Genomic DNA, 25,901 nt, shown 5'->3' on the forward strand with positions numbered 1-25,901 from the left:
ACTGAACCCACCTTACCTTCGTCGTTTCCCCCAACAAAGATGTCATCTATGTACTGGTAGACACTTACACCTTTTGGGACTTCAATGGTGTCTAACAGTGCTGCTAAGGAGTTGTGTGCAATGGTTCCTGAGTGCTTGTACCCCTGGGGAAGACGATTGAAGGTGTATTGGGAACCTTGCCATGTGAAAGCAAACTGTGGTTTATCCTCCTCACGTAGAGGGATCATAAAGTACATGTCCTTAATGTCCAGTGAAGCCATCCAAGTATGTGACGCAGCTTGGATTGCTGTCACGATGGATGTCAGGCTTGGGACTGCAGCGGTGAGAGGGGGCGTGTTGCTATTGAGCCTCCTGTAGTCAATGGTGAGTCTCCATCGTCCATCAGGTTTACGCACTGGCCACACTGGTGAGTTATAGGGCGAGTGTGTCCTGGTAATGATTTGTCTCTTTTCCAGGTCTGCAATCACCTCAGTGATGCCTTGTCTGGCTGCTGCTGGTAGGGAATACTGTGCAACACATGTGATACTTGATTTGGGTAAGGGTGGAGCAATTTGGAGAGTGCCTACCCGAGCGGTTTCAGTCCCTTTTGCTCCTACTCCATAGGAGCCAAAGCACCACAGGGTACCGTTAGGGAGATGCCACCGTTTGCCAGCTAAAACATCAAATCCAAGGATGTTCTCGGGGTACGGACTCAGGGCAACTTCTACCAGGGTACTCCGCTTGTCACCAGGAAGCCACAACCTTGTTTTGGCTAAATGGCACGTATGAGGCATTCCTGTAACACCCTGTATCTTAATCCTTTTCCGGGATGGCAGGATCTTCAAGCGTTTAGCTTGTTGCACATTCAAAACACTGATTTGCGCCCCAGTGTCAATAAGGAATTTTACAGCAGTTCGAGTAGGTCCAGTGGGAATCAAAATGAAAGGCTCTGGATCCTCAGACCATTGACAAGTATTAACAAAGCGATGAGTGAGGCCTGGAACAGTCACCGCTGTGTCTAGTTTTTTGGCTTTTTACCTGGGCTCTGGCGGCGAGGTATGAAGGGGTTAGCATCCTTGCTGGGTGAAACAGTTTTAGGACTGCTGCTTCCAGCTTCATTCTTCCCCTTGCCGCGGCGGTCACTTCGGTAGTCGTCCTCTTCCCAGCTACCGGATTTATTTTGTATTCTCAGCACTACTTCTTTTAACATTCCCGTTGATAATGGCGCTATTACAAATTCAGGTACATTCAAAGACAGTGCTAGTCGATACCATTTCTCTCTGGGTGAAAATGATCTATTAGAAGTACGCCGTTTATCTCTCCAGCGGTCGGAATTTCTCCCTCTGGGACTTCCCGAGTGACGGCGATCTGACTCCGGGCTGCTGCTTGAACCCGAAGAAGTTGCAGTAGGGGATGTCTTAGTGTGGCGCACTTCCTGCTTTTTCCCCCGCGGTGTCGCCGCGTGGTTGCCTTTGAAACCAGTATGGGGTCTGTCGCTGGGGGTCTTGGCCATGAGCGTATGATCAGAGTAGCCCAAGTCTCGGCCCTTGTGGGATAATGCCATCAGAAGCTCTTCCCAAGTTAATTGGTGTTCCCGGGAATTAGTAGAGGCCATATTCCTTTCGACTACTCGTTCAATTTCCTCCTTTTTGGCATCACATACATTTTTCAGACCCGTCGGCAGACCACGGATTAGGATTTTAAGTCGCACTGGGTTAATTGGGGCATCTAGTGGGGAAGGATATGCCCCGCGATCGTACATTGCTTTAACGCACGCCAACTTTTTAATCGCGGCAGTGAGTTCGGCCGAACTGGTAACCCTCACTTCGGTGGGTTCGTCTCTATCTATAGGATCTAAACTTCCAGCCCAGTGAGCGACACGGGAAGTTAACGAGTGGTATCCCTCTGGACCCATGCCCAAAAATACTTCATGACCCCATGAACAGCCTTTTGCTTCATTACGGTCCAAAATAATTGTATCCCCACCCAATTCCATAACGCGATACAAAAAGTCTGTTACCGACTCGTCCGGTTCTCGTGCAAACGTCTCCTGCAGGTCCCGAAGCTTTGCTCCGCTGTACGGGCGAACAGAGGTAGTTGTTGTCCCTCGGCCACGGCGGCCGTCCGTGTATTGCTCTTTAAGAACGGGACGTAAATGCACGGCTTTCCTCCGTATGGGTTCATCTTCCGAACTGTAATCCGTATCGTCCCGGTCAGATGGGTTTCTCTCCGTTCGGTAGCTATGGGATTTTTTCCGGGCTTCGCTTCTCAAAGCACTATTGTCAGGCGAATTTAATTCACGCGCTGCTGCTGACGTGCTGGGCTGAGCGAGTGAATCGGGACTCGGGCTTTGCAGTGTTCGGAGTCTCGGCAGGTCCAAGGGGACCGTGGGTCTAAAGTCCTGTGCTACGGTGGGGTTCGCTACCTTTCTGTCCTTTCCGCGAGACTGCGGTGGGGGTAATTCGTAAAAGGACTGTACGGGAGAGCTGGCTCTGGGCGCGACATCGTGGTCGCGGGGCTGCTTGGGGCTAGGCGGTTGGGAGATCCCAGGAAGGCTTGAAACAGAGTCTCTGTCTGATCCCGCTAATACCTTCATAGTAGTGTTGCTTTCCTTAATTTGCAACGTTAACAAGTTATGAAGTTTATCATTTTGTGCCTCAGACTTTCCTAACTCTCTTTCCAGGAAGTTATTTTTTCCCTCAAGTTTTTTAATCTTTTCCTCTAATGCTGTAAATTCGTCTTGTGCTCGCATTATGCAAGCCCCGATCGCACTAACTCTCTCCTCGGTTATTGTGGTTGGATCAGCGCATAGCTCGACCACGTATTCGGATAATTTCGTGGTGATTTGGTCCGGATTTGTCAGGTTTTCTATAGCCCATTGCATATCGGATCGTTTTATTACGTATCCCATTCTGTAGAGATAGTCACTTATCGGATAACCCTGCTCGCTGCGCCATTAATGTCGTGGATATGCCCTCGGAAATGCACGGCAGATCCATCAACGAAAAATAATAAGTTTATTTATATATATACAAACTCTGTAACGGGGTATTTACAATCGCCCTTCACAGGTATCAATATTCGGTTAGTGGAACTATCTTTACAGAATGTTATGTATGGGCACTTAAACCAAAATGATTCACAGAACTTAGAACCTAAACTGAGTCAGAGAGTGGCGGGGGAGGGGTTGGTCAGTGACCGGCAACCCTCCACCCGGAGCAATATAAACGCTATCCTAAACGAAGCTCTACAAAGGGCTTGGCTTACTCACAAGCTGAGAACTTCATGGAGTCTTTCCTCAGTAATGTTTATAATCCAGACAACGTGGCACGGATATGCCGTAATAAGGAGGCAGGAAATGGCGCTGACCGCGTGGCCGCACCGCGTGGCTCTGCTGTTCTCTCCCAGGATACAAAATTCCTCGCTCAGAGGGGGGGGGTAGTGGCAGGTCAGCAACGCTGGTTCACACAGTCTACCAGGTTTTCTCCTACAATGGATCACGCAGCGGTTGATCCCACGGAGTGCTGTCCACGGCACCGCACACAGCTGGGACGGTGGCAAAAGGACCACGAGGCCTCCCGAAGCACTGGCTGGCACGCACGCACACACAGGCTCCAACACCGAGGTGGAGGGCTCATTTGCCAAACGACCCCTATTTACCATTTGCCCCAGTGAATACTGGCCCAATAAGCATCTGTTGCCAACGCAAACATTAACCAATGAACTACCAGCTACCAAATGTGGCCTGAGTATATGCTATACTCGGGGAAACAAACATATAGCCTGCCTCTAGTACTGCAGGGGTGAGACCACGCCCAGGTAGGCTGTTTACCTGGACTCAGTGGCGCCAGGATCCCCCCTGCTGCCTCCAGAAAGGAGGGGGGGGACAAAGGAGGGTTAACACATACAGAAATATATTCTGATCATAAGCATCCTTCACTACATTAACAGATTTCATTCAGACAGGTGGAGATTTCTTTATCTCAGCTGCAGATCTGCAGCTTTCTTGGGTGTCAGCACCGTAACTGCCAAAAACTGTTTTTCCTTCCTCCCACAATATGATAGGCAAAGCAGATGAAGTTGGAACAACACTGCCACCCATCTGGGAAAGCTCACCTTGGTGCTAGCTGTTTCACAACGAAGATGGAAAGCGACAAAACACAGAAAATCCAGGAACCCACAATGAAGTTTCTTATATGTAGTTTCTCATATTTTACCATAGCAAACGTAATCCTGGAAGTCTGCACCTCTGTCTTCTGTGTACATACAGCAGAACAATACCCCCTGATCCAACAGTGCAGTCCTGCTTCTTTGGGTGTGCTCAGATAGAGGAGTTGGAAGACCTATTCCCTACCATTAGTGTCCAGGGCAGCTGGGGAGGAATCAAGCAGGGTTCTTGCAGTTTGTGACTACAGTTGTGCAACCCAGTCATCTAAATAGGGTCTGTTTTGCCTCTGCTTTTCTGTTCAAGTGCTTTGAAGTAATTATACATGAAGTAATAACCTAAAACATTGAACTGTTGCATTGTATTCATTAATTGATATATTTATTTATGAATACATGTAAATATGGTAGCTCTGTTGTGTCATTTATTGGAGCCTCTCTGTGATATAAAACTACGCTTGATTTACTGTGAGTAAGCAGACCTTTAGCAAAGGAGCTGAACTCTTCCCTTCTGTCTGCTGAAGGATAGTTTTTCATTAACATTTCCACTGCCCTGCCATATCCTTCAAAAAAAAAAAAAAAGGCATCTGGGAAAATATGCACACACAAGTAAGATTTAATAGCAGACAAAGAACATAACGATAATGACCATGCCATTTCAAGTTCACCTCTTGCTAACATTGCAACTGTAAAAGCCTTCCTTCCCTTTGTTCCTTCTCTCTGCTATTCCTTCTTTTCTTTGCTGCACAAGAATATTCTTAAATGCCATTTTTGTTGATTCTTTTTGTTGTGTTTAAAAACCAGTATGGCTGTGACCCTGAATCACACCACCAGCCTTTAAAGGAAAACTCACCAGACATTAGTCTGATGGCCATGAATATAAACACAAAAGGACTGGGTGAAGGGAAAAGGTGTCATGATGCTGAAAGGCAGTTCCCCACTGTGCTGAATGTGAATGTAATATTGAGAGCAGCCAGATCTGCATGTCACAGTCCTCTTACCTTGTTGATAGTTTTCTACCCTGACAAGTTGACAAGTGAAATATATGAATTACTGCCTACACCTGACAGATCTCTCAACAAGGGACTTTTACTTTTGGCTGTGCATCTACTGCTTTCTTCCCCAGTAAGCTTTCTTCACATGCAACTCGTATTTTTTAATCATAGATTCATTAAGGTTGGAAAAGACCTTTAAGATCATCAAGTCCAACTATAACCCAACTACCATGACCACTAAATTATATCCTGAAGCACAACATCTACACTCTGTGTGCATGCATGGGAGAAAAAGCAATCTTTTGTAGTGATGTTTTAACACTATCTATGTTGCACTTCATCTGGTTTTACTCTTTTGTAATTATTCCTGGAATACCATTCATGTGGACTTGTTTTACTACCCACAAGGAAACTGTTCTTAAACACTTGTTCACATAAACATTCTGTACACACCATTGCTACTACAAAGAAACAGTCCTCTCATTAGCTGGCAGTCCTGCACTGCATTAGTGGTAACCATTTGCTTGGTGCTGTGGTTTAGTTGATTAGATGGTGTTGGATGATAGATTAGACTCGATGATCTCAAAGGTCTCTTCCAACCTGGTTAATTCTCCTCTCCTCTCCTCTCCTCTCCTCTCCTCTCCTCTCCTCTCCTCTCCTCTCCTCTCCTCTCCTCTCCTCTCCTCTCCTCTCCTCTCCTCTCCTCTCCTCTCCTCTCCTCTCCTCTCCTCTCCTCTCCTCTCCTCTCCGAACCTCTCCGAACCTCTCCTCTCCTCTCCGAACCTCTCCTCTCCTCTCCTCTCCTCTCCTCTCCTCTCCTCTCCTCTCCTCTCCTCTCCTCTCCTCTCCTCTCCTCTCCTCTCCTCTCCTCTCCTCTCCTCTCCTCTTCCATTCCATTCCATTCCATTCCATTCCATTCCATTCCATTCCATTCCATTCCATTCCATTCCATTCCATCCCAACCTAGGCACCTTGCCACTTCTGTGGGTGAGATTGGCGATTATACTGGACTTTGGAGCTCCTTGCCACAGTCAGTTTCTGGTGTCATAGGTTCTTTTTTCAGTCGAACCAGTAGTCTTAAGAAATGGGCAGTATCATTCTGAACCTTTCATAATACATCCATACTACAGTAAAATCGAGCTACCACAAGAAGAAAGGAAAGTCTAAAGAGAAACAGACAGGACTGTGAAAGTTAGCAGTCATCTCTCTCTCTGTCCCTTTCTCCCTCATCTTTCCACTCCTTACTGAGTTCAAAGATGTCACAGGTCTAATATCCCAAAGATATCTATAGTTACCACCATTCCATAAGTGTTATTATTTATTCTGCTGTGGGTGCAAAATTTGAATATCACACACTACCAGTGCTTTTTGGTCTTTATGTAAGTCTGTTTTCCTACTCCATTTTCACTGTCCTTTAAGTATTAGTTTAGCTTTTGCTTTGCCACCTCGTCCATTTGAAGCTTTGTTATCTGTACTTTGTTCCTTCTGGAATACATGCTTTAGTTTATATAATGTTCCTTTTGCCCAAGAAACTATGCTGAAGTGCTTATTGGAATGAAAAGTAGCTCTGTTGAATTAAGAGGTCCTTCTGTAGGAAGGTTGAGAAGGGTTATGTAATAAAGTTATAAAATGGTATCTCTGTTGCAGATCTACTTAGAGGGAATAACTGTTCATAAAGTAATATTATAAACTTCATAGCACTCTGCTGGATTAAGTCTGCAGAGTTCTGAAACATTGCAGAGAGATTAATTGCAAGGAAACAGTTTTCCTCTAAGTTGTTTGAGAGAGCTTCTAAAGCTGTGAGACTGGCAGCAGAGCTCCAATTCTCTTAGATGCTATTCAGTTCTTTAAATACATTTGAAAGAAGGCACTGGAGAAAATCTCTCTCTTCCTGCATTCATAAGCCCCATCAGATTTTATGATGATGGGTAAAGCAGCTTAAAAGCTTGCCAAAGGTTAAGAAGAATGTTTCAGAGTAAAGGTTAAACTGATCATCAATTTAACGTATCTTCCTCAACAAGTATCCCAAAACAACCCAGAAATGGCTCTGACTTTTCATCCAGTAAGTAGCCCTGTGTTTGCCTGCACTGGGAGTGGCTGGGAGCACCGACACCAGTGTTCATCCCAAATTAGACCCAAGCTTGAAGGTGTATTTTCCAAGTGCTGGATTTGAGCTGAGCACCAGTTTTCATCTTTTTCCTTTCATGAAGGTATATTTTACTCATTTTGTGATGAGCAAATTAGTGCATTTGAAACCTGAGGCATGTTTAACAGCCTCTTCACTTTCATTCTAGACATTTAGTATTACTTTTTGCCCTGGTGAAGCTGCTGTTTACTGACATTGCAGCTGAGCTAATAAGACGTAGTAAAGAATCCAGGCTTTGGTGGAAACAGTGACTGGTACAGGAGGGAGGCATCGTGGTATGAGGTTTTAGGGGAATGGAATGAAGCTGGAGGTGGGGAGATTCAGGTTAGATGTGAGGAGGAGGTTCTTCACCATGAGAGTGGTGAAACCCTGGAATGGGTTTTCCAGGGAGGTGGTCGAGGCCCTGTCCCTGGAGGTGTTTAAGCCCAGGCTGGATGAGGCTCTGGCCAGGCTGATCTAGTGTGGAGTGTCCCTGCCCATGGCAGGGGGGTTGGAACTCGATGATCCTTGTGGTCCCTTCCAACCCTGAATGATACTGTGATACTATGATACTTATGCACGGTGTGAGGGCAACTAAGTTCCTGTGCAGAAAAGAGAGGATGTGTGGGGGATCAGGTGACTGCAGTGGGCTTTCTGCACTCTCTGCAATACATGAGCAAAGATTAAGCCAGCAGCAAATGATCAAAACAAAACAAAACCATGCAGATAAAGGTCAGCTGCATCAGTCACATTATGAATAACTTCAACTAGTTAGGACTGGCTTTAAACAAGTCAGGAAGTTTTAAAGTACGGCAAATTAAGGTTATTTTTTCATCCTGAAGTTATTTGACTTTTAAGATCTAAAGGTAGATTCCATAACTTCAGTGCCTTTTTAAAGGAAAAACTAACACATGAAAAAAGTGGAGATTCTTCAACAATTCTCCAAGACCTGGGGGTTCTGAAAAACTGAAATAGGATGTTCATGATAAAACAGCAGAAGTCTTCAATACTCAAAATGAATTTAGTGGAGTCAAGTGAAACTTAGTAAATGTCAGTACGTGCAAGAAAATCCATTGTGAAGCTGTAGAGATGGAAATTACCCTGAGAAGTTCATCACATGTGTTTTGGTTTGTGTGTGCAGTCACTTCTGGCTGCTTGTGGCCAGAATTTAACAGGAGGTTATTAATATTCTGCATGCAATATAGTGTCACACAACTCCATAGTACTCCAGCCACGAGAAACCAAGAAACAGGGTGCTCTGCCCAGCTTCATTAGTCATGTCTGCAGAGAGGATTTACTGCTTCAGATGCAATGCCATGCTGTCTCAGCATCTCAGCTCTAAGCTGGGATTTCTACTTGAGCAGGGCCATTTAAAATTTGTTTCTGGCTCTTTGTGCCATGTTCCATTGTGGTCTGCACCATAGGCCTGCCCTTTGCACTCTAAGGAATAGGATAGGATAGGATAGGATAGGATAGGATAGGATAGGATAGGATAGGATAGGATAGGATAGAAATAGCCAGGTTGGAAAAGACCTTTGAGATCATTGAGTCCAACCTATCACCCAACACCATCTAATCAACTAAACCATGGAACCAAGCACCCCATCCAGTCCCTTCTTAACCTCTTCCAGTGCCTCCATCACCTCCCTGGGCAGCACATTCCAATGGCCAATCTCTCTTTCTGGGAAGAATTTCTTCCTAACATCCAGCCTAAACCTCCCCTGGTGCAGCTTGAGACTGTGTCCTTTTGCTCTGGTGCTGGTTGCCTGGGAGAAGAGACCAACCCCCACCTGGCTACAACCTCCTTTCTGGTAGTTGTAGACAGCAATAAGGTCTCCCCTGAGCCTCCTCCTCTCCAGGCTAAGCAACCCCAGCTCCCTCAGCCTCTCCTCATAGGGCTGTGCTCCAAACCCCTCCCCAGCTTTGTTGCCCTTCTCTGGACATGTTCCAGGGGTCCTGTCTGCAAGGACACCTCCTTTCAGGTAAGAGCAGTGTCAACCCAGCATCAGCAAAACACTGAAGCCACAATTTTCTCCCCAAAGCTCAGGGAGGCTCAGTGTGATGCAGACACAGGTTTGCACATGACAGATTTCAGGAACTGTGATTTCGTAGTATCAATGACCTGAGGTGGAGGATGAAATAGAAGGTGTCAACAACGAGCATGCTCAAGGAAAAGGAAAAGGGAAATGCTGAGTTCTTTCAGCAGAAGTATTGCAGGTGCTTGACGTAGAATGCCAGGTGTGAGTGTGTGTTCTTAAACACCACATCTTAAGGACTCTTATTTGCTTGTTCCTCAGAATGGTTAATGTTGTCTCTCCTTCATTTATCCCTGCAGTGACGGCTGGGCAGACAGGTACGACGTGACAGACGGATATCAGCATGAGGCTGTTGGTGGAATAACCATCAAGCTCCAGTCTCCTGATGTGAAATGGTTTGATGATTACTACTTAGAGCTTCGGCCGGAAACCAATCACCGAAATCCATGGTTCCAGGAATTTTGGCAGCACAGGTTCCAGTGCCGGCTGGAAGGCTTCCCCCAGGAGAACCCCAAATACAACAAAACTTGCACAAGTAAGTGGATTTGGTGCTCCTGCTCTATAAATCACTGCGATTAACCATCGAAGGTCTAAACAGCTCATGTTGGACCAGTCTTGCCTGATCTGGTGGACCAAGTTGGGAGCAGGAGTTGATCTGTTAGAGGGTAGGAGAGCTCTGCAGAGGGACCTTGGCAGGCTGGGCAGATGGGCAGAGTCCAACAGGATGGCATTCAACAAGTCCAAGTGCAAGGTGCTGCACTTTGGCCACAGCAACCCCATGCAGTGCTACAGGCTACAGTCAGAGTGGCTGGAGAGCAGCCAGGCAGAAAGGGACCTGGGGGTACTGGCCGATAGTAGGCTGAACATGAGCCAGCAGCGTGCCCAGGTGGCCAAGAAGGCCAATGGCATCCTGGCCTGCATCAGGAATAGTGTGGCCAGCAGGAGCAGGGAAGTCATTCTGCCCTGTGCTCAGCACTGGTTAGGCTACACCTTGAGTCCTGTGTCCAATTCTGGGCCCCTTAATTTAAAAAGGACATTGAGACACTGTTGGAATGTGCTGCCCAGGGAGGTGGTGGAGTCACCATCCCTGGTGGTGTTCAAGAGGGGACTGGATGTGGTACTTGAAGCCATGGTTTAGTTAGTCCTGAGGTGTTGGGTGATAGGTTGGACTTGATGATCTCTGAGGTACTTTTCCAACCTTATTGATTCAATGATTCTAGGACTAGTGAGTGGTGTTGGGAGGGAAGAGGCAGGCATTGCAATCCTTGCTTTATTTAAAACTATGACAAGCAGAATTTAAAAGGTATTCAGATCTCTAAAGAAACAAAGGGACAGTGCCTCAGCACCTCACTGCTCTCTGTATTTGAAGAACTTGATACTGCTCTGGATCAACAGGCATCTAAACAGTTTCAAAAGTATTGTAATACAAAACTCAGTGCTTCTGTTCTGACACAGGACTAAACATCTTGCTTTAGCTGATTGGAACCCCAAGAGAGTTAATATGCTAAAATTTTATCTGGTCCATATGGTAATGATCATCACTGGTGTGGTTCAGATGGAAGACTAGCTGGTTTGAAAGATTTCATTAGGTTTTCTTTCAGCCATGAGTCACTTCAAGAAATGCCATTTGGAGAGGATCTTTTTCCTTAAGTTGTATAAATTGTAACAAAAGCTGCCACAACATTTTGCTCTTTGAAAGATGTGATTTATTTTTGTTTGTTTATCTTGATTACTTGTGTTAATTACTCTTTATTTCATGAGATGCCAAGCAGTATTAAGACAATGGGTACCCTGCTGGTGCTGAGACATAAGGTATTGCAGGGAAGTCATTCTGCCCTGCACTCAGCACTGGTTAGGCCACACCTTGAGTCTTGTGTCCAGTTCTGGGCCCCTCAGTTTAAGAGAGATGTTGAACTGCTGGAACAAGTCCAGAGAAGGGAAACAAAGCTGGGGAGGGGTTTGGAACACAAGCCCTAAGAGGAGAGGCTGAGGGAGCTGGGGTTGCTTAGCCTGGAGAAGAGGAGGCTCAGGGGAGACCTTCTTGCTCTCTATAACTCCCTGAAGGGAGGTTGTAGCCAGGTGGGGGTTGGTCTCTTCTCCCAGGCAACCAGCACCAGAACAAGAGGACACAGTCTCAATCCGTGCCAGGGGAGTTTAAGGCAGGATGTGAGGAAGAAATTCTTCCCAGACAGAGAGATTGGCCATTGGAATGTGCTGCTCAGGGAGGTGGTGGAGTCACCACCCCTGTTTAGGAAGAGACTGGATGGGGTGCTCAGTGACATGGTTTAGTTGATTAGACAGTGTTGGGTGATAGGTTGGATTCAATGATCTGGAAGGTTTTTTCCAACCTGGTCTGGTCTATTCTATTCTATTCTATTCTATTCTATTCTATTCTATTCTATTCTATTCTACACTGTTCTAGCCCAAACCCAAATCATAAGACCTTCTCTCCTAAAAACATCTACATCTTCCATACACCTGTGAGACCACAAATGACTTTAAGGATTAAAGCCCTGGCTTTACACTACAGAAAGCTCTACCTAAGTCCCACTTCACAGTCCCAAGTCTTTCTCTCGATTTGGAAAGGGTGGCAGAATTTTGTGGCTGAGGCAGAAACTGAATTTAGTGAATCTCAGTGTGCACCTGCAACATTCAACAGACTTTTCTCCATTATTTTTCTTCTTCTAGCCTTCAACACAGCCTGACACGGTTTTATTTGCACCACTGACAGGCACTGCATATTGAGTAGCAAGTTGCATTGATTTCCCCATAATAATGTAAATGGTTTGCCCGAGATGTCAGTACAGTAGCCACGACTGGATACTGACTGATGAAGACCTGGCTTCTCTCAGTGTGCTGTGCTAGCAATGACATTTCAACCTGACTTCTCTGGATTTCTGGGATTTTTTATCTCTTTACTTTCTTACCAGCACTGGGAGGAGCTCATTTCTTGTTGATATGGAAGATCGGCAACCGTAAAATGTAGATACCTGCAGAGCCTTCTGTAGTGCCTCAAACACAAGCAATCACCAGGGGGAAAAAAAAAAGGAAAAAAAGAAGAGTCTCCAGGATGCAAAGGAGATGATATTGTTATTTTATTGTTATTTTAGACATTTAAGTCACCCACCCAGTCATGGATATAAGACAACTTAATCATAAAGCTCGAACAGCTTGATTTGAACAGCATTCATCACTGGAAGGTTTCCCACAAAGACATCCCGAATGAACCACACTTCAAATAGGTTCATCAGAGCTGAAAATGCCAAACACACAAAGAAATGTGCAAGCATCATAATCTGCTGACTTGCAAAGCGTGAAAAGAGAACAGGACTCATTTCCCAAATAGATTGTTCTCATACCTTTTCTTTCAGCTCTATTGTTGTATTTAGTGCTGAGCAATGATGGCTGTAGTACAAGAATGAACATCACACTGTAGTAGCTTTAATACTTCCTTGTTGCTGTAAGGCTGAAAATGTTAATTCAGTTGTGGAATTGCACAGATTAACACCACTGGAATAGAATGGAATGGGATGAAATGGAATGGAATGGAATGGAATGGAATGGAATGGAATGGAATGGAATGGAATGGATTGGAATGGAATGGAATGGAATAGCAAAGAATGGAATGGATTGGAATGGAATGGAATGGAATGGAATGGAATGGAATGGAATGGAATGGAATAGAATAGAATAGAATAGAATAGAATAGAATAGAATAGAATAGAATAGAATAGAATAGAATAGAATAGAATAGAATAGAATAGAATAGAATAGAATAGAATAGAATAGAATAATAAACCAGGTTGGAAAATATCTTTAAGATCGTTGTGTCCAACCTATCACCCAACACCATCTAATCAACTAAACCATGGCACCAAGTGCCTCATCCAGTCTCTTCCTAAACACCTCCAGTGATGGTGACTCCACACTATGCACAGCAACCAATTGGAGCTGCCCATTTAAGCAGGGCAGTTTTCACACAGGCAGTTGTTAGTCATCACCTTACTCAGGTTTATAGTTTTGATCTCTAAAAATGAATATAAAGGAAATTGAAAGGCTGGCCAGGAAGGTGACAGTCAGGTTTCATCAATGCCATGTTTTGTGTCACGAGTGTTAGGACACCTATGCTGTTTTTCTCATAATAGCCTCAATACTGGGCAAGGAAATATAGTAAAGTAAAGAACCATTGAAGTTAGGCAGCTTTGTGCTTCTACTAGCAGGAAACACACAACTTGTATTCTCTGAGAACTGAAGAAGGGAGAGATTTTGATGTTGGGAGATTCACCTCAAAATTAACATCAATTTTTGATGCTATCATGGTAGGAGGTTTCTTCCTACCTCGTTTCCCTACCTCATATATATGACTTTGAAAGTCACATTTCTCTACCAATTCCCACATTTGTGTTTGGTTTCTTAACTTCACGCACTCAAGGTTTTGACTTTCAAATGCCATCAGTACAGGCTTCACAGTATTGTAAAGATAAAACTTGCCCTCAATGGTCAAAAACATTTCATAGGCTGTCCTGACAGTTTCTGCACGATGATGAATATCCAAGTGCTGCATCAGATTTACCCTGATAAGAAAACAGGACTGTGCCCTGTAGCTTATCTCCCTGAATGCATTCTCTTCTCCAGCAGCTGCACAGGACAATTCCAATTAAAGGCATGGAGTTTACTGAGAAATACTGGAGAAAAACAAAAAGGTTGTGTTGCACTGAAAGGCAAGACATTCTTTACTTCTTGGGGTATAGATAAACAGGTCAATATAAAGCTGTTGGGTATTGACAGGTGAGGTCATTATTAAATCAAAGTTTCTCTACAGAAAGCAATAATAATAATAATTTAGTGTGAAAGAAAAAAATATTCTCCATAAGCTGGCTGCTCTGAAAGTAAAAACAACAACAAAAACAAAAGGTTAGCAATATAAACAAATGACTTAAACTGGGTCCAGTTCTGGGCCCCTCATTAGGAAAGATGTTGAGGTGCTGGAAGGTGTCCACAGAAGGGCAACAAAGCTGGGGAGGGGTCTGGAGCACAGCCCTGTGAGGAGAGGCTGAGGGAACTGGGGTTGCTTAGCCTGGAGAAGAGGAGGCTCAGGGGAGACCTTATTGCTGTCTACAACTCCCTGAAGGGAGCTTGTAGCCAGGTGGGGGTTGGTCTTTTTTCCCAGGCTACCTGTGACAGAACAAGAGGACAGAGTCTCAAGCTGTGACAGGGAGGTTTAGGCTGGGTGTTAGGAAGAAGTTCTCCCCAGAAAGAGAGATTGGCCATTGGAATGTGCTGCCCAGGGAGGTGGTGGAGTCACAATCCCTGGAGGTGTTTAGGAAGAGACTGGATGAGGCACTTGGTGCCATGATGTAGTTGATTAGATAGTGTTGAGTGATAGGTTGGACTTAGTGATCTCAAAGGTCTTTTCCAACCTGGTCTATTCTATTCTATTCTATTCTATTCTATTCTATTCTATTCTATTCTATTCTATTCTTCTAATGCAAGCACAAGGAGATATGGTTGAACTCTGAATAAATAATTGATTGAATCTCTGCTCTAGCTATTAATTTAGTTATCTAAACCATTGTAGTTTCATTCCTGATCCCTGCCTAACAAAATAGCAGCCATATTTAACTCCATGACGAAAAAACATGAAGTCATTAGTGAATCCATGTCTCCTTGTGAGGGTGTTTTTCTCTCCACAGACAGTGCCAAGCAGGTATTGTTATGAAATGAAGACACAATTTATTAAGATGTGCACAACAAAACTGTGAAATCAGCCAAAGAAAGAGAACCTAAAACAATATATAAGAATTGTTCTTCATTCATTTCTATCAAGCGTAAGAAGTCTCCAACCCTTCACATGCACTTAGCTCACACTGAGATGAAAATTTTAGCATCAAGCCCACATTTCATTTGCAGATTTGAACATACTTAATCCAAATGGGTGTCACTGCTGTTGCTAAGTACATTGATTTTCTGCCCAGCTGGAGCACTACAGAAAGTGAGAAGTTTGCAGACTTATCTGACTTGATTTTCAGCATAATCAGCTCCATGCCACAGGAGAGCTGCCACAAACCACCTTTGAACACCGAGTCAGAGCAAAGAATTCAAAATGCATCTGTAAAAGGAGAGGTGTAATGGCCTCTGACCACCAGGGATTTGACATGAATTGGATTTGGCTTCCCCTCTGGCACCAGGCAGATATTTGTTTGTTACCTAAGGCCACAATTCAGTAAATTTTGTAAATAAATATGCAAGCTGAGCCAGGTGAGTAAATCTCAATGACCATCTCCTGGTCATAAAAGGCTAATCCAGTCCTTTGGTTTTGACTGCTTTCGAACTTCTGAAGACAAGGTGTGTATGTGCTTGCTTTACTAGAGACATGTCCTCACCACAACTCACATTCCTAGCAGCTTTTCCTCTTAGTGAGGGTGTTTTTCAAATGCATTTCAGCACTGCAAAAACAAAACCAAACAGGAGCACAGTATGCTGTGAAACTCTAAAGCAGCTGACATTAGCAGGCAAAGTCAAGTCTTTAAAGACATCAGGAGCAGAAGCATATTTATTACATTCACCAGTTTCTTAAATGAATCTTTTGCCCCTGCTGCTAAGTGATCTCCTTTCTCCCATGCTGCACAAAAGCGAGAGGCACAGATGGAATAGTATTTTTTTTAAGTGTTACTTAAACACAGAGCAAAATCAGGATACACATCCCAAGTGTCTGTGATCTAAGTGCAAGAGGAGCAAATAAACAGAGACTGATGCTGATGCAGCAGTGCAGCATCTTAGTTTGACTGGCAGAGATTACACACCAGGGGAAAAAAAACAATAAAGAAAAGAAAGACACTAAAATGGTAGCTTCATGCAAAGGGACAATGGAAACAAGAATTGGAAGGAAAGTGACATGTCACTTCTACAGGTATTTACATCAGGGTCCTGACCTAAAATACTGTGGTTCAAAGAGGTAGAAATCACAAAGGGAAATGATGGAGACTGGGTAATCACAAAGGTCAATCACAGAGGGAACGCAGAGGGCACTGAAAGTGAGGAAAGTAACTTGTGTCTGACATGCTTGGGAATAAGGACAGGCAGGGCAGAAGAACGTGCTCAACATGATTGAAGAGGGGGAAATGAGATTTGCAGCAGCATTTGAATGTGTCTTAGCAGGATGCAGAAGTCCAGCCTATTCACAAGGTTAACATTGTTTCCTAGGGTGCAAAAACTGACATAGAAGAAGGATGACCAGTAGACATAGAATAGAATAGAATAGAATAGAATAGAATAGAATAGAATAGAATAGAATAGAATAGAATAGAATAGAATCCAATACATCACCAAGCCATTAAGAACAGGATCAGAAAAGGGCATTAGAAAGAGATTTGGGATACAGGAGAAGTTTTGCAGCTCAGGGTACAGAAGGGCACATGAAATGTAAATGCAGAAAGTGTCTTCCTGTTTCCTAAATCTCATGGAGCTTCAGCTACTTTTAATGAGGTCAAAAGGATCCACAGAAATTCCCAGTTTGAGAAGAACAGAAATTTGAATTAACAAATGGCCCTACTGGGTTTCCAGAGAGAACTCAGGAATAAAACATGACTGCCTAGTTTTTATGCTGCAGCATGCTAGCAATCTACTCATTAAAGGGAAGCCCAAATGCCAAAGCTGGTTTCATCAGAACTCAGCCAATGAAAAGTAAGTCCTGTGTAGAATGGAAGGATATTTCCTGTATGTGCCACATCTAAACCTCATGTTCACAAAACTTAGCATTCCTATGCTTTCAGGTTTTGATTGCAAATGAGAGCAAATTAAGACATGATGAATTTCTGGGGGGTTTATAGTGTGAATTAATTCTCCTGAATACATCCTCCCTGCCATGCAGAATAAACCAAGCTTTATTTAGAATAAACCAAACCAGGTAGGAAGAGACCTTCAAGATCATCGCATCCAACCCATCAACCAATCCAACCCACCTAAACAGTTTGGTACTTGATATCTTATCTCTCATACTTGGACCCTGACGAGCTGAAGGATGGGCCAGCCCTCATTTTTATGGCCCACATTTCAGATCTGGAGCCCAAACTGTTTGTCAGTATTTTTACAGTGCTGCTGGGTTAGGTCCAGAAATTTCTAGATGTGAATTTCTGGGATTTTCAGATATAATATGAGGCAGGAGGCTACATAGTTCTCTCACTATTTATTTTTCTTTACTTGGAAAAGGAGGCAGTGTGGGACTAAGACCTGCCTCATGCTCTGGAACACCTGTTTGAAAGACTTTTTGATATACATCAATCCTGATTTTGTCACACCTTTAACTTCAATAACTTCAGGCTTCTCATTGCTGAATTCATAAAACTCCTCCAAAATCTGGTTAGGAAGCTAAATCTATTTCCCTTCACTTTATGATTCCTGTCTTTCTCCTTCTATATATCAGATATATTTAATGATACGCCATGCTGTTGTGGGTTTATTCTTTGTATGAAAGTTCCCTTTCTGACTGCCTTTCTGAACCTTGAAAGCTATCTGAAAGAGATGAATACTATCATACATGTAGATCAGGATTCTCCAGCCTTAAGAATAAAGGTAACTAATTCTGGGCCCCTCAATTTAAGAAGGACAATGAGACACTTGAGCGTGTCCAGAGAAGGGCAACAAGGCTGAGAGGCCTTGAGCAGAAGCCCTAGGAGGAGAGGCTGAGGGAGCTGGGGTTGTTTAGCCTGGAGAAGAGGAGGCTCAGGGGAGACCTCATTGCTCTCTACAACTACCTGAAGGGAGGTTGTAGCCAGGGGGGTTGGTCTCTTCTCCCAGGTAACCAGCACCAGAACAAGAGGACATAGTCTCAAGCTGTGCCAGGGGAAGTTTAGGCTGGAAGTGAGGAGAAAGTTCTTCACTGAGAGAGTAATTGGCCATTAGAATGTGCTGCCCAGGGAGGTGGTGGAGTCCCCATCCCTGGAGGTGTTCAAGAGGGGATTGGACGTGGCACTTGGTGCCATGGTTTAACCATGAGGTCTGTGGTGGTAGGTTGGACTTGATGATCTTTGAGGTCTCTTCCAACCTTGGTGACTCTGTGACTCTGTGCTAATTAAATGTATTCATATTGCACAGATTTCTTACCAGATGGGTTAATTGGAGTAACTCCTGTCATTCTTTTCTCTCAGCCATTTGACTTCCTGTATAGATTCAAATACCTCACATAAGCTTGTTTGCAGGTACAGGACAATTTCTGCTAGCATTTACCAGACTTTTGCATCTGTGGTGGCTGTGTTTCTTTGCAATTTATGACCAAAAACTGACTTCTGTAAAAGGCACAATGTTAGCAATGTTAAGAAAATGGTGCAGTGTTAAGAAAATGGTGCAGAGAAACAGATGCCTACTGACTTGACTTCTTCCTTTACCCTTTCTCCCTTCTTTAAAATTCAAAACATTCTCAGCTTCAAAAAAAAGTTAGCAAGCAGAAAAAGCAAATGGAACCAGGGCAGTTTTGCACTTTGCAGCATCCCTGATTGATGAGGTTTTGAAACAAGAAAAACGAGTGGGGGGAATATCTATATCATTTTCCCTGGGGGTAAAAAAATATGGAACCTAAAAAGACAACTTTCACCTCAAAAATCCAGAAAATTACTAATTTTATTGAAGATTTTTTTTTTTCCTTATTTGTATGTTAATTACTGGAAAAAGCAGAAGGTGGTCAGATTTGCCTGCGGGATTGTTGTTCCCCCGTGTTGAGGGAAGGGGGAGATCTTGTGAGAGTTATTTCACTGTTGGCAGCAGCTCCCCTCCCTCCCCGTGTCCACAAGGGGGAGCCACAGCCCTGACTGGCACCGGAGGAGAGGGGCTCTGGTGAGGCAGGGAGGCGCCGGGGGCGTGAGAGCAGCTGAGCACTGCCCGTGGCACCGGGACAGCCACAGCCCTTAAGTGCTTTCTTGGATCCGTGCCCTTAAGTACACTAATTGTTTTAAAATAGCTCCCAGGAATGAACCTTTGCCAGCTGGAATCACTTTCCTGGTGAAAGAACATGTTTCTCTTCCATCATCTACATATTTGTGCTTTGGAGAAGTGACAACAGAAAAGAACAAATCTGGAGGAGTTTCGCCCTGGGCAGTCTCTGAGCGGCTGGTGAATCCCAGGTTCCGAGCTAGCCCAGCCCAGCTGCCCATACAACCTTCAGTCTGCCTCGGCTCAGACTCTGTTGCTGCCCTTGCATTTGCACAGCACCGAGCCTCCTCCCATGAGGCGATGCTGAGCAGCACTCTGTGCCCACATTCATCCTCTGATGTGGTTTTGCTGGGGTGACCTGAACTGAGTCACTCCCAGCAGTGACCTAGAAAAGGTGCAGGTTATGAAGCTCTGAGTTTGTACCATTCACAAATGGTTCTTTGCCACTGGGATAATCACAGTCCCATAATAAAGCTGGGAACACACAGACACATCCAGGCATAAAGAATATTTATTTAAGCAGGGGGGCCAGGGGGGAAGGATATTAACCACCTGCTCCACTGCCAGGAAATTCCTTAGCTGATACTTAATGCAGTAAACCATATTGCACAGGCTCACCTGAATCCTCTCTCTATATAGATGTCTGAATGAGCTGCAGAATCATAAACATTTACATGCTTTTATTTCCCATGAAATCTAGAATAATTTTACTTTCATTTCAGAAATAGCATGGTAACACCCAAAAATTCCAGCCAATTATCAGTGCATTAAGCAGAGGAAAAACAAGAGGATTATGCAAAGGAGCTGAGAAATTGAAGTACAAGTGGCCTTTCTGCTCTGCCAAAGAAAGGAGAGGGTTTGTCTGTACTTTATATTTTGTAGACATCAATGGCTGTGTGACTTCAAATCTGGGACTACCTCCCCAGTTCAAGAGACATGGGGAAGTATTAGAGGGAGTCCAAGAGAGGGCTATGAGAATGATTAGGGGGCTGGAACCTTTGTCTGATGATGAAAAACTGAGACCTGGGGCTATTTAACCTGGAGAAGAGAAGACTGAGAAGGGATCTTATCAATGGTTGCACATATTTTAAGACTGGGTTTCAAGAAGAAACCCAAACAGAGAGAGTGATTGCCCATTGGAATGGGCTGCCTGGGGAGGTGGTGGAGTCACCATCACTGGAGGTGTTCAGGAGGAGGCTTGATGGGGTGCTTGGTGCCATGGGTTAGTTGTTTAGGTGGGTTGGATTGGTTGATGGGTTGGATGCAATGATCTTGAAGGTCTCTTCCAACCTGGTCTATTCTATTCTATTCTATTCTATTCTATTCTATTCTATTCTATTCTATTCTAAGAAAGGGCCACACTCTTCCCAGTGATGCCCTGTGACAGGACAAGGGGCAGCAGGTACAAAGGGGAACACAGGAAGTTCCACCTCAACATGAGAAAAAAATCCTACTGTGAGGGTGACAAAGCACTGGAGCAAGCTGCCCAGAGAAGTTATGGAGTCTCCTTCTCTGCTGACCTTCAAAACCTGTCTGGATGGGTTCCTCTGTGACCTGCTCTGGGGGATCCTGCTTTGGCAGGGAGGTTGGAGTAGATAATCCCTGGAGGTCCCTTTTGACTCCCATCGTTCTATGATTCTGTGATCTCACAGACAGGAAAAGAACAGGTTAAACCCTCATTTAATTACTAAAATTACTTAAGCAAGACAGATAAGGGAATAAAAACAACACCCAGAACTGAGGCATCTGTGCATATCCTCTAACCTTTGAGATTCCTTCATTTCTCAGAGAATGCCACAATGTTTGATCATGGGTGATTGCAAGCGTGTCCCACTTTCCTCATTAGGTAAGATTTGATTCATGCTGCATTATTGCGTTGCAGGAGGTAGATGATTATTATTATTATTATTATTATTATTATTATTATTATTATTATTATTATTATTTCTGCAGTAATTGTCATGATAAAGTGTTAGTATTTATTGGTTCTGAGGTTCTGCAGTAGAGATTACTGTCTGTATTCATTTGGGCATAATCACTAGTTTCCTCACTGCTCTCCACAACTCCTTGAAGGGAGGTTGTAGCCAGGTGGGGGTTGGTCTCTTCTCCCAGGCAACCAGCACCAGAACAAGAGGACACAGTCTAAGGCTGTGCCAGGGGAAGTTTAGGCTGGAGGTGAGGAGAAAGTTCTTCACAGAAAGAGTAATTGGCCATTGGGATGTGCTGCCCAGGGAGGTGGTGAAGTCACCATCCCTGGAGGTGTTCAAAAAAAGATTGGACATGGCACTTGAAGCCATGGTTCAGTTAGTCCTGAGGTGTTGGGTGACAGGTTGGACTTGGTAATCTCTGAGGTCTTTTCCAACCTTATTGATTCTATGATCCTGTTTGTTTAAATGTTTGTTTCTTTGTTTGTTTCTTTGTTTGTTTTAGAGCATGCTGTGGTATATTAAGGACCAATAGCATTCTTTTGTTTCATCTTTTGAGATGTTCTCCTTTCCTATAGTCTTGAGGTACGGTGAACCATCAGCCAGGTATAGCAGGTTGGATTTGCCCTATGAGGGAAAGTGAGGCAGTTAATTTCTCATGGAAATGTTTTCTCCAGCTGTAGGAAGCATATTAAAATCCTCACCATAGCTCACTCCTTTGCAACTCCATTGGCAGCTGCCAGCAGCTTCTATGAAAAGCTGAGCAGCTTTATTGCAAATCATCAAGTGAACCAAGTGATGTTCAACCTTTAAAGAAAGCCAGAATAATTCTGTGAAAATCAAGCACAACTCACAGTGGAGACCTGCTCCTGTGACAATTAAGTTATTACATTTTTAAGCAGTCATAGACAATCCAGCAGATGAAATATTGTTTCGTAACACACACTGCTGCTGATGCAAATCTGATTCATTCTAATGGCTACTCTAATTACCTGCATGGTTTGTGAGCTGTTAATTTTGAGGATGAATAATTGGTTAAACCACGTTGTGTGGATTGTAATGTAATACCCTCGTTCAATTTTCCACTTAATTTCAATTAATATGGCTTTCACACGAGCTCCACTGTTGCAATTTTGATGCCTATTATTTTTAATTAGGAAAAAGCAATACCTTGATAGAACAGAACAAATGGGACACACTCTGTGTTCTTGCCAAGGCTTTTTCTTCCACTAGAGATATTTCAAGATTATAAGAATGGAATACACAGAATAAACCAGGTTGGAAGAGACCTTCAAGATCATTGCGTCCAACCCATCAACCAATCCCTACCTAAACAACTAACCCATGGCACCAAGCACCCCATCAAGTCTCCTCCTGAACACCTCCAGTGATGGTGACTCCACCACCTCCCCAGGCAGCGCATTCCAATGGGCAATCACTCTCTCTGTATAGAACTTCTTCCTAACATCCAGCCTAAACCTCCCCTGGTGCAGCCTGAGACTGTGTCCTCTTGTTCTGGTACTGGCTGCCTGGGAGAAGAGACCAACCTCTGCCTGTCTACAACCTCTCTTCAGGTAGTTGTAGAGAGCAATAAGGTCACCCCTGAGTCTCCTCCAGGCTAAGCAGCCCCAGCTCCCTCAGTCTCTCATCACAGGGCTGTGTTCCAAACCCCTCACCAACTTTGTTGCCCTTCTCTGGACTCGTTCCAGCAAGTCAACCTCCTTCCTAAACTGAGGAGCCCAGAACTGGACACAGTACTCGAGGTGCAGCCTAACCAGTGCAGTGTACAGGGGCAGAATGACCTCCCTGCTCCTGCTGGCCACACTGTTCCTGATGCAGGCCAGGATGCCATTGACCCCCTTGGCTGCCTGGGCACACTGCTGGCTCATGTTCAGCCTACCAACGACCAGTGCCCCCAGGTCCCTCTCTGCCTGGCTGCTCTCCAGCCACTCTGACCCCAGCCTGTAGCACTGCATGGGGTTGCTGTGGCCAATGTGCAGGACCCGGCACTGGAATGTGTTAAATCTCATGCCGTTGGACTCTGCCCATCTGTCCAGCCATTATTATGTAACTTAACAGTCCAAAATGTTAATCCCTGCTCCTAATGTTGACTGGAACTCTAACTGCTAGCTCCAGGGGAAAAAAACCCAAAACCAAAATCAAACAAACAACAACAACAACAAAACAAGACAAAAAACAGAAGGGGAAAAAATGATCTCTCAGCCCCCTCATTCACTTACTGACCTCTACACAATGGTTTTCGGTTTGATCTGTGTATCTCTGCTACCCTTCCTGATATTTTTAGTACTCCAAAATGTTATAGTAATTAGAATTGTGTGATGCTTTTGTTCACCACTGAAAAAATGAGCTTGTAGATGCATCTGTTTTGCGATGGGATCAATGACTACTTGGAGATTCTTGTCTCCACCAAAGATGCTGAGGCGTCAGACTGGACTTTTGAGTTCTGGATGGATATTGTTAAACTAAATGAGTGCTGTCCTCCCAGTTATATATTAGTCTTCATTCCTTCCAAGAAAAAAAATACTTGTCTGTACATCAGTCTTTTCGTGGCATAAGCTGCTTCTCACGCTGCCTTCCCCTGCGGCCCGGACAGGCAGGTGTAAGCTCCGTTCCTGCTGCTTGCCAGCGCCTCCGTGGGAGACAGATGCTCACAGAGTGGACTGAGAAGGTTATTTGCATTCCCTTTGCTTCTGGCTGCCCAGGAGCCCAGCTCCTAGGGATTGCTGCTTGACTGATAAAAGAAGAGCAAATGTTCTCGTAGAGCTCTTTGTTCTCCCTACAGAGCCAAATCTTTACAGGTGTCTGACAAATTCCCAGCACTGCTGATGGCAGTTGTTTATCTCTGACACTTCCCACTTCCCCAGTATCAAAGATTTGGTGGTTGGAGTGCAGCTGGCAGCTCTACTGATGACATATGAGGCGGAAAACCTCCAGCTTACTCTTCCTTAGCTGGACTGGTGCTGCCAACAGAGCGAATCTGTGTCATTAATAACACTGGCTTAAAAAAAAAAGGGAAGCCTTCAGGGTGCTGCTGAATGAATTTGTATTGTGTATTTCACAGAAGCTTAAATAGCAAATAGACATCTAGACATTGTCTTTTAAAAGACAAAGTAAGGTTAACCAGTAAAGAGAGCCATTGCCTAACCCACATCATCAAAGCCTTTACAGACATTCTAATGTGTTCACCTGCATTACATCATCATCCTCACTTCATCAGCAGAGAGCAGCAAGTAGGAGACATGCTAGAACAGGAACTTTTAGCACAGGAGTTGTGTCTAGGTCAGTCTGTTTGCACAGAATAGTTTCTATAGTTCTGAAACTGAAGTACTTGTCATAGAATCATAGAATCAGTGAGGCTGGAAAAGACCTCAAAGATCATCAAGCCCAGCCTGTCACCCAACATCTCAGGACTACTAAACCGTGTCACCAAGTGCCACATCCAATCCCCTCTTGAACACCTCCAGGGATGGTGACTCCACCGCCTCCCTGGGCAGCACATTCCAATGGCCAACTACTACTTCTGGGAAGAACTTTCTCCTCACCTCCAGCCTAAACTTCCCCTGGCACAGCTTGAGACTGTGTCCTCTTGTTCTGGTGCTGGTTGCCTGGGAGAAGAGACCAACCCCCTCCTGGCTACAACCTCCCTTCAGGTAGTTGTAGAGAGCAATAAGGTCTCCCCTGAGGCTTCTCTTCTCCAGGCTAAACAACCCCAGCTCCCTCAGCCTCTCCTTATAGGGCTTGTGCTACAAGGTCACTACAGAACAGACCCTGTGGGAGCATTTATATCTCAAACCAAAAGATTTCTGAGAACTTGGAGACATTTCTGCAGGTGAGAATTTCCTGGATTCTCTGTCACATGCTCATAATATTATGTGATAATGTCCATGACATGCTTCACAAAAATGCATGGAGTAGCTGGAAAACAATACCTGTGAGGTGTGGAGCTGTGCTGAGGCAGGCATCAACGGCATAGTGTCTCAATCCAGAGAGCAAAAGAGACTCCGTTTGTTTGAACATTCCTGTATTATGAAATCAGAGGCACAAACAAGGCTAAAATATCAACAGCTCTCGAGGCTATTTATGAACAGAATAAAGTGGATGGATCAGAAGGAGAGAGAGGGAAAGAAAACAGAGAGCGAGCGAGGAGGGAGAGAGATGAGGAAAGGAATTACATTACCACACCCCTCACCCCCATGACAGTTTGGGTCTGTGGAGGAAGGATGCTGCAGTTCTGGCATGGAGGAGAGGTCATCCCTGTTGGCTGTGCTTTCCTCTGCTGGAGGAGGGAAGGGAGAGTTCCCAAGTCCAAGTCCTTCTCTGAGCAGCCTCTTTAGCTCCATGAGTTGCAGCAGGTGGAACTTAGGACACGGAGAGAGGGTTCCTCCTGGTCTGTTTCTTCCAGGCTACTTGCTGATGTCTCTGCCCTTTTCTCTCCTGGTATTTTGTTTTTCTTCAGAGCAGCATTGCCCCAGGGTGTTTTCCTTCTCCTAAGCCAGGAGCTGCTCAGATCTTTTACACAGTTTTTAGGTATGTGTTCACAGGGCGAATATACATATTCCAGAGAGTATCAATAGCAGCAAAGGTGATTTTATCTCTGTTGAGTCACACCAAGAGAGACAAGATTTAGAACCTCACACATAGCAACATATGTAAGGGGAACCTCTTCCTTCAAGCCTTTGTTTTATTGTTGGTGGGGTTTCTTTAATGGTCAGTGTGTGCACCAGTGAGAGCC

At 44.5% G+C, this 25,901-nt stretch overlaps 1 protein-coding gene across 1 annotated transcript in view; it reads left to right on the top strand.

Annotated features, from left to right (window-relative positions):
• Positions 1-25,901, top strand: part of GRM5 (glutamate metabotropic receptor 5) — a 277,861-nt gene that overhangs the window by 202,869 nt on the left and 49,091 nt on the right. Inside the window, 2 exon segments of the mRNA XM_068149504.1 lie at positions 9,599-9,834; positions 21,727-21,733. Of these exon segments, the coding sequence (XP_068005605.1) occupies positions 9,599-9,834; positions 21,727-21,733 (243 nt within the window).

Source organism: Melanerpes formicivorus, unplaced genomic scaffold (genome assembly GCF_026170545.1).
Source record: "Melanerpes formicivorus ecotype bairdi unplaced genomic scaffold, bMelFor1.0.p_v2 SCAF_1, whole genome shotgun sequence".
NCBI lineage: Eukaryota > Metazoa > Chordata > Aves > Piciformes > Picidae > Melanerpes > Melanerpes formicivorus.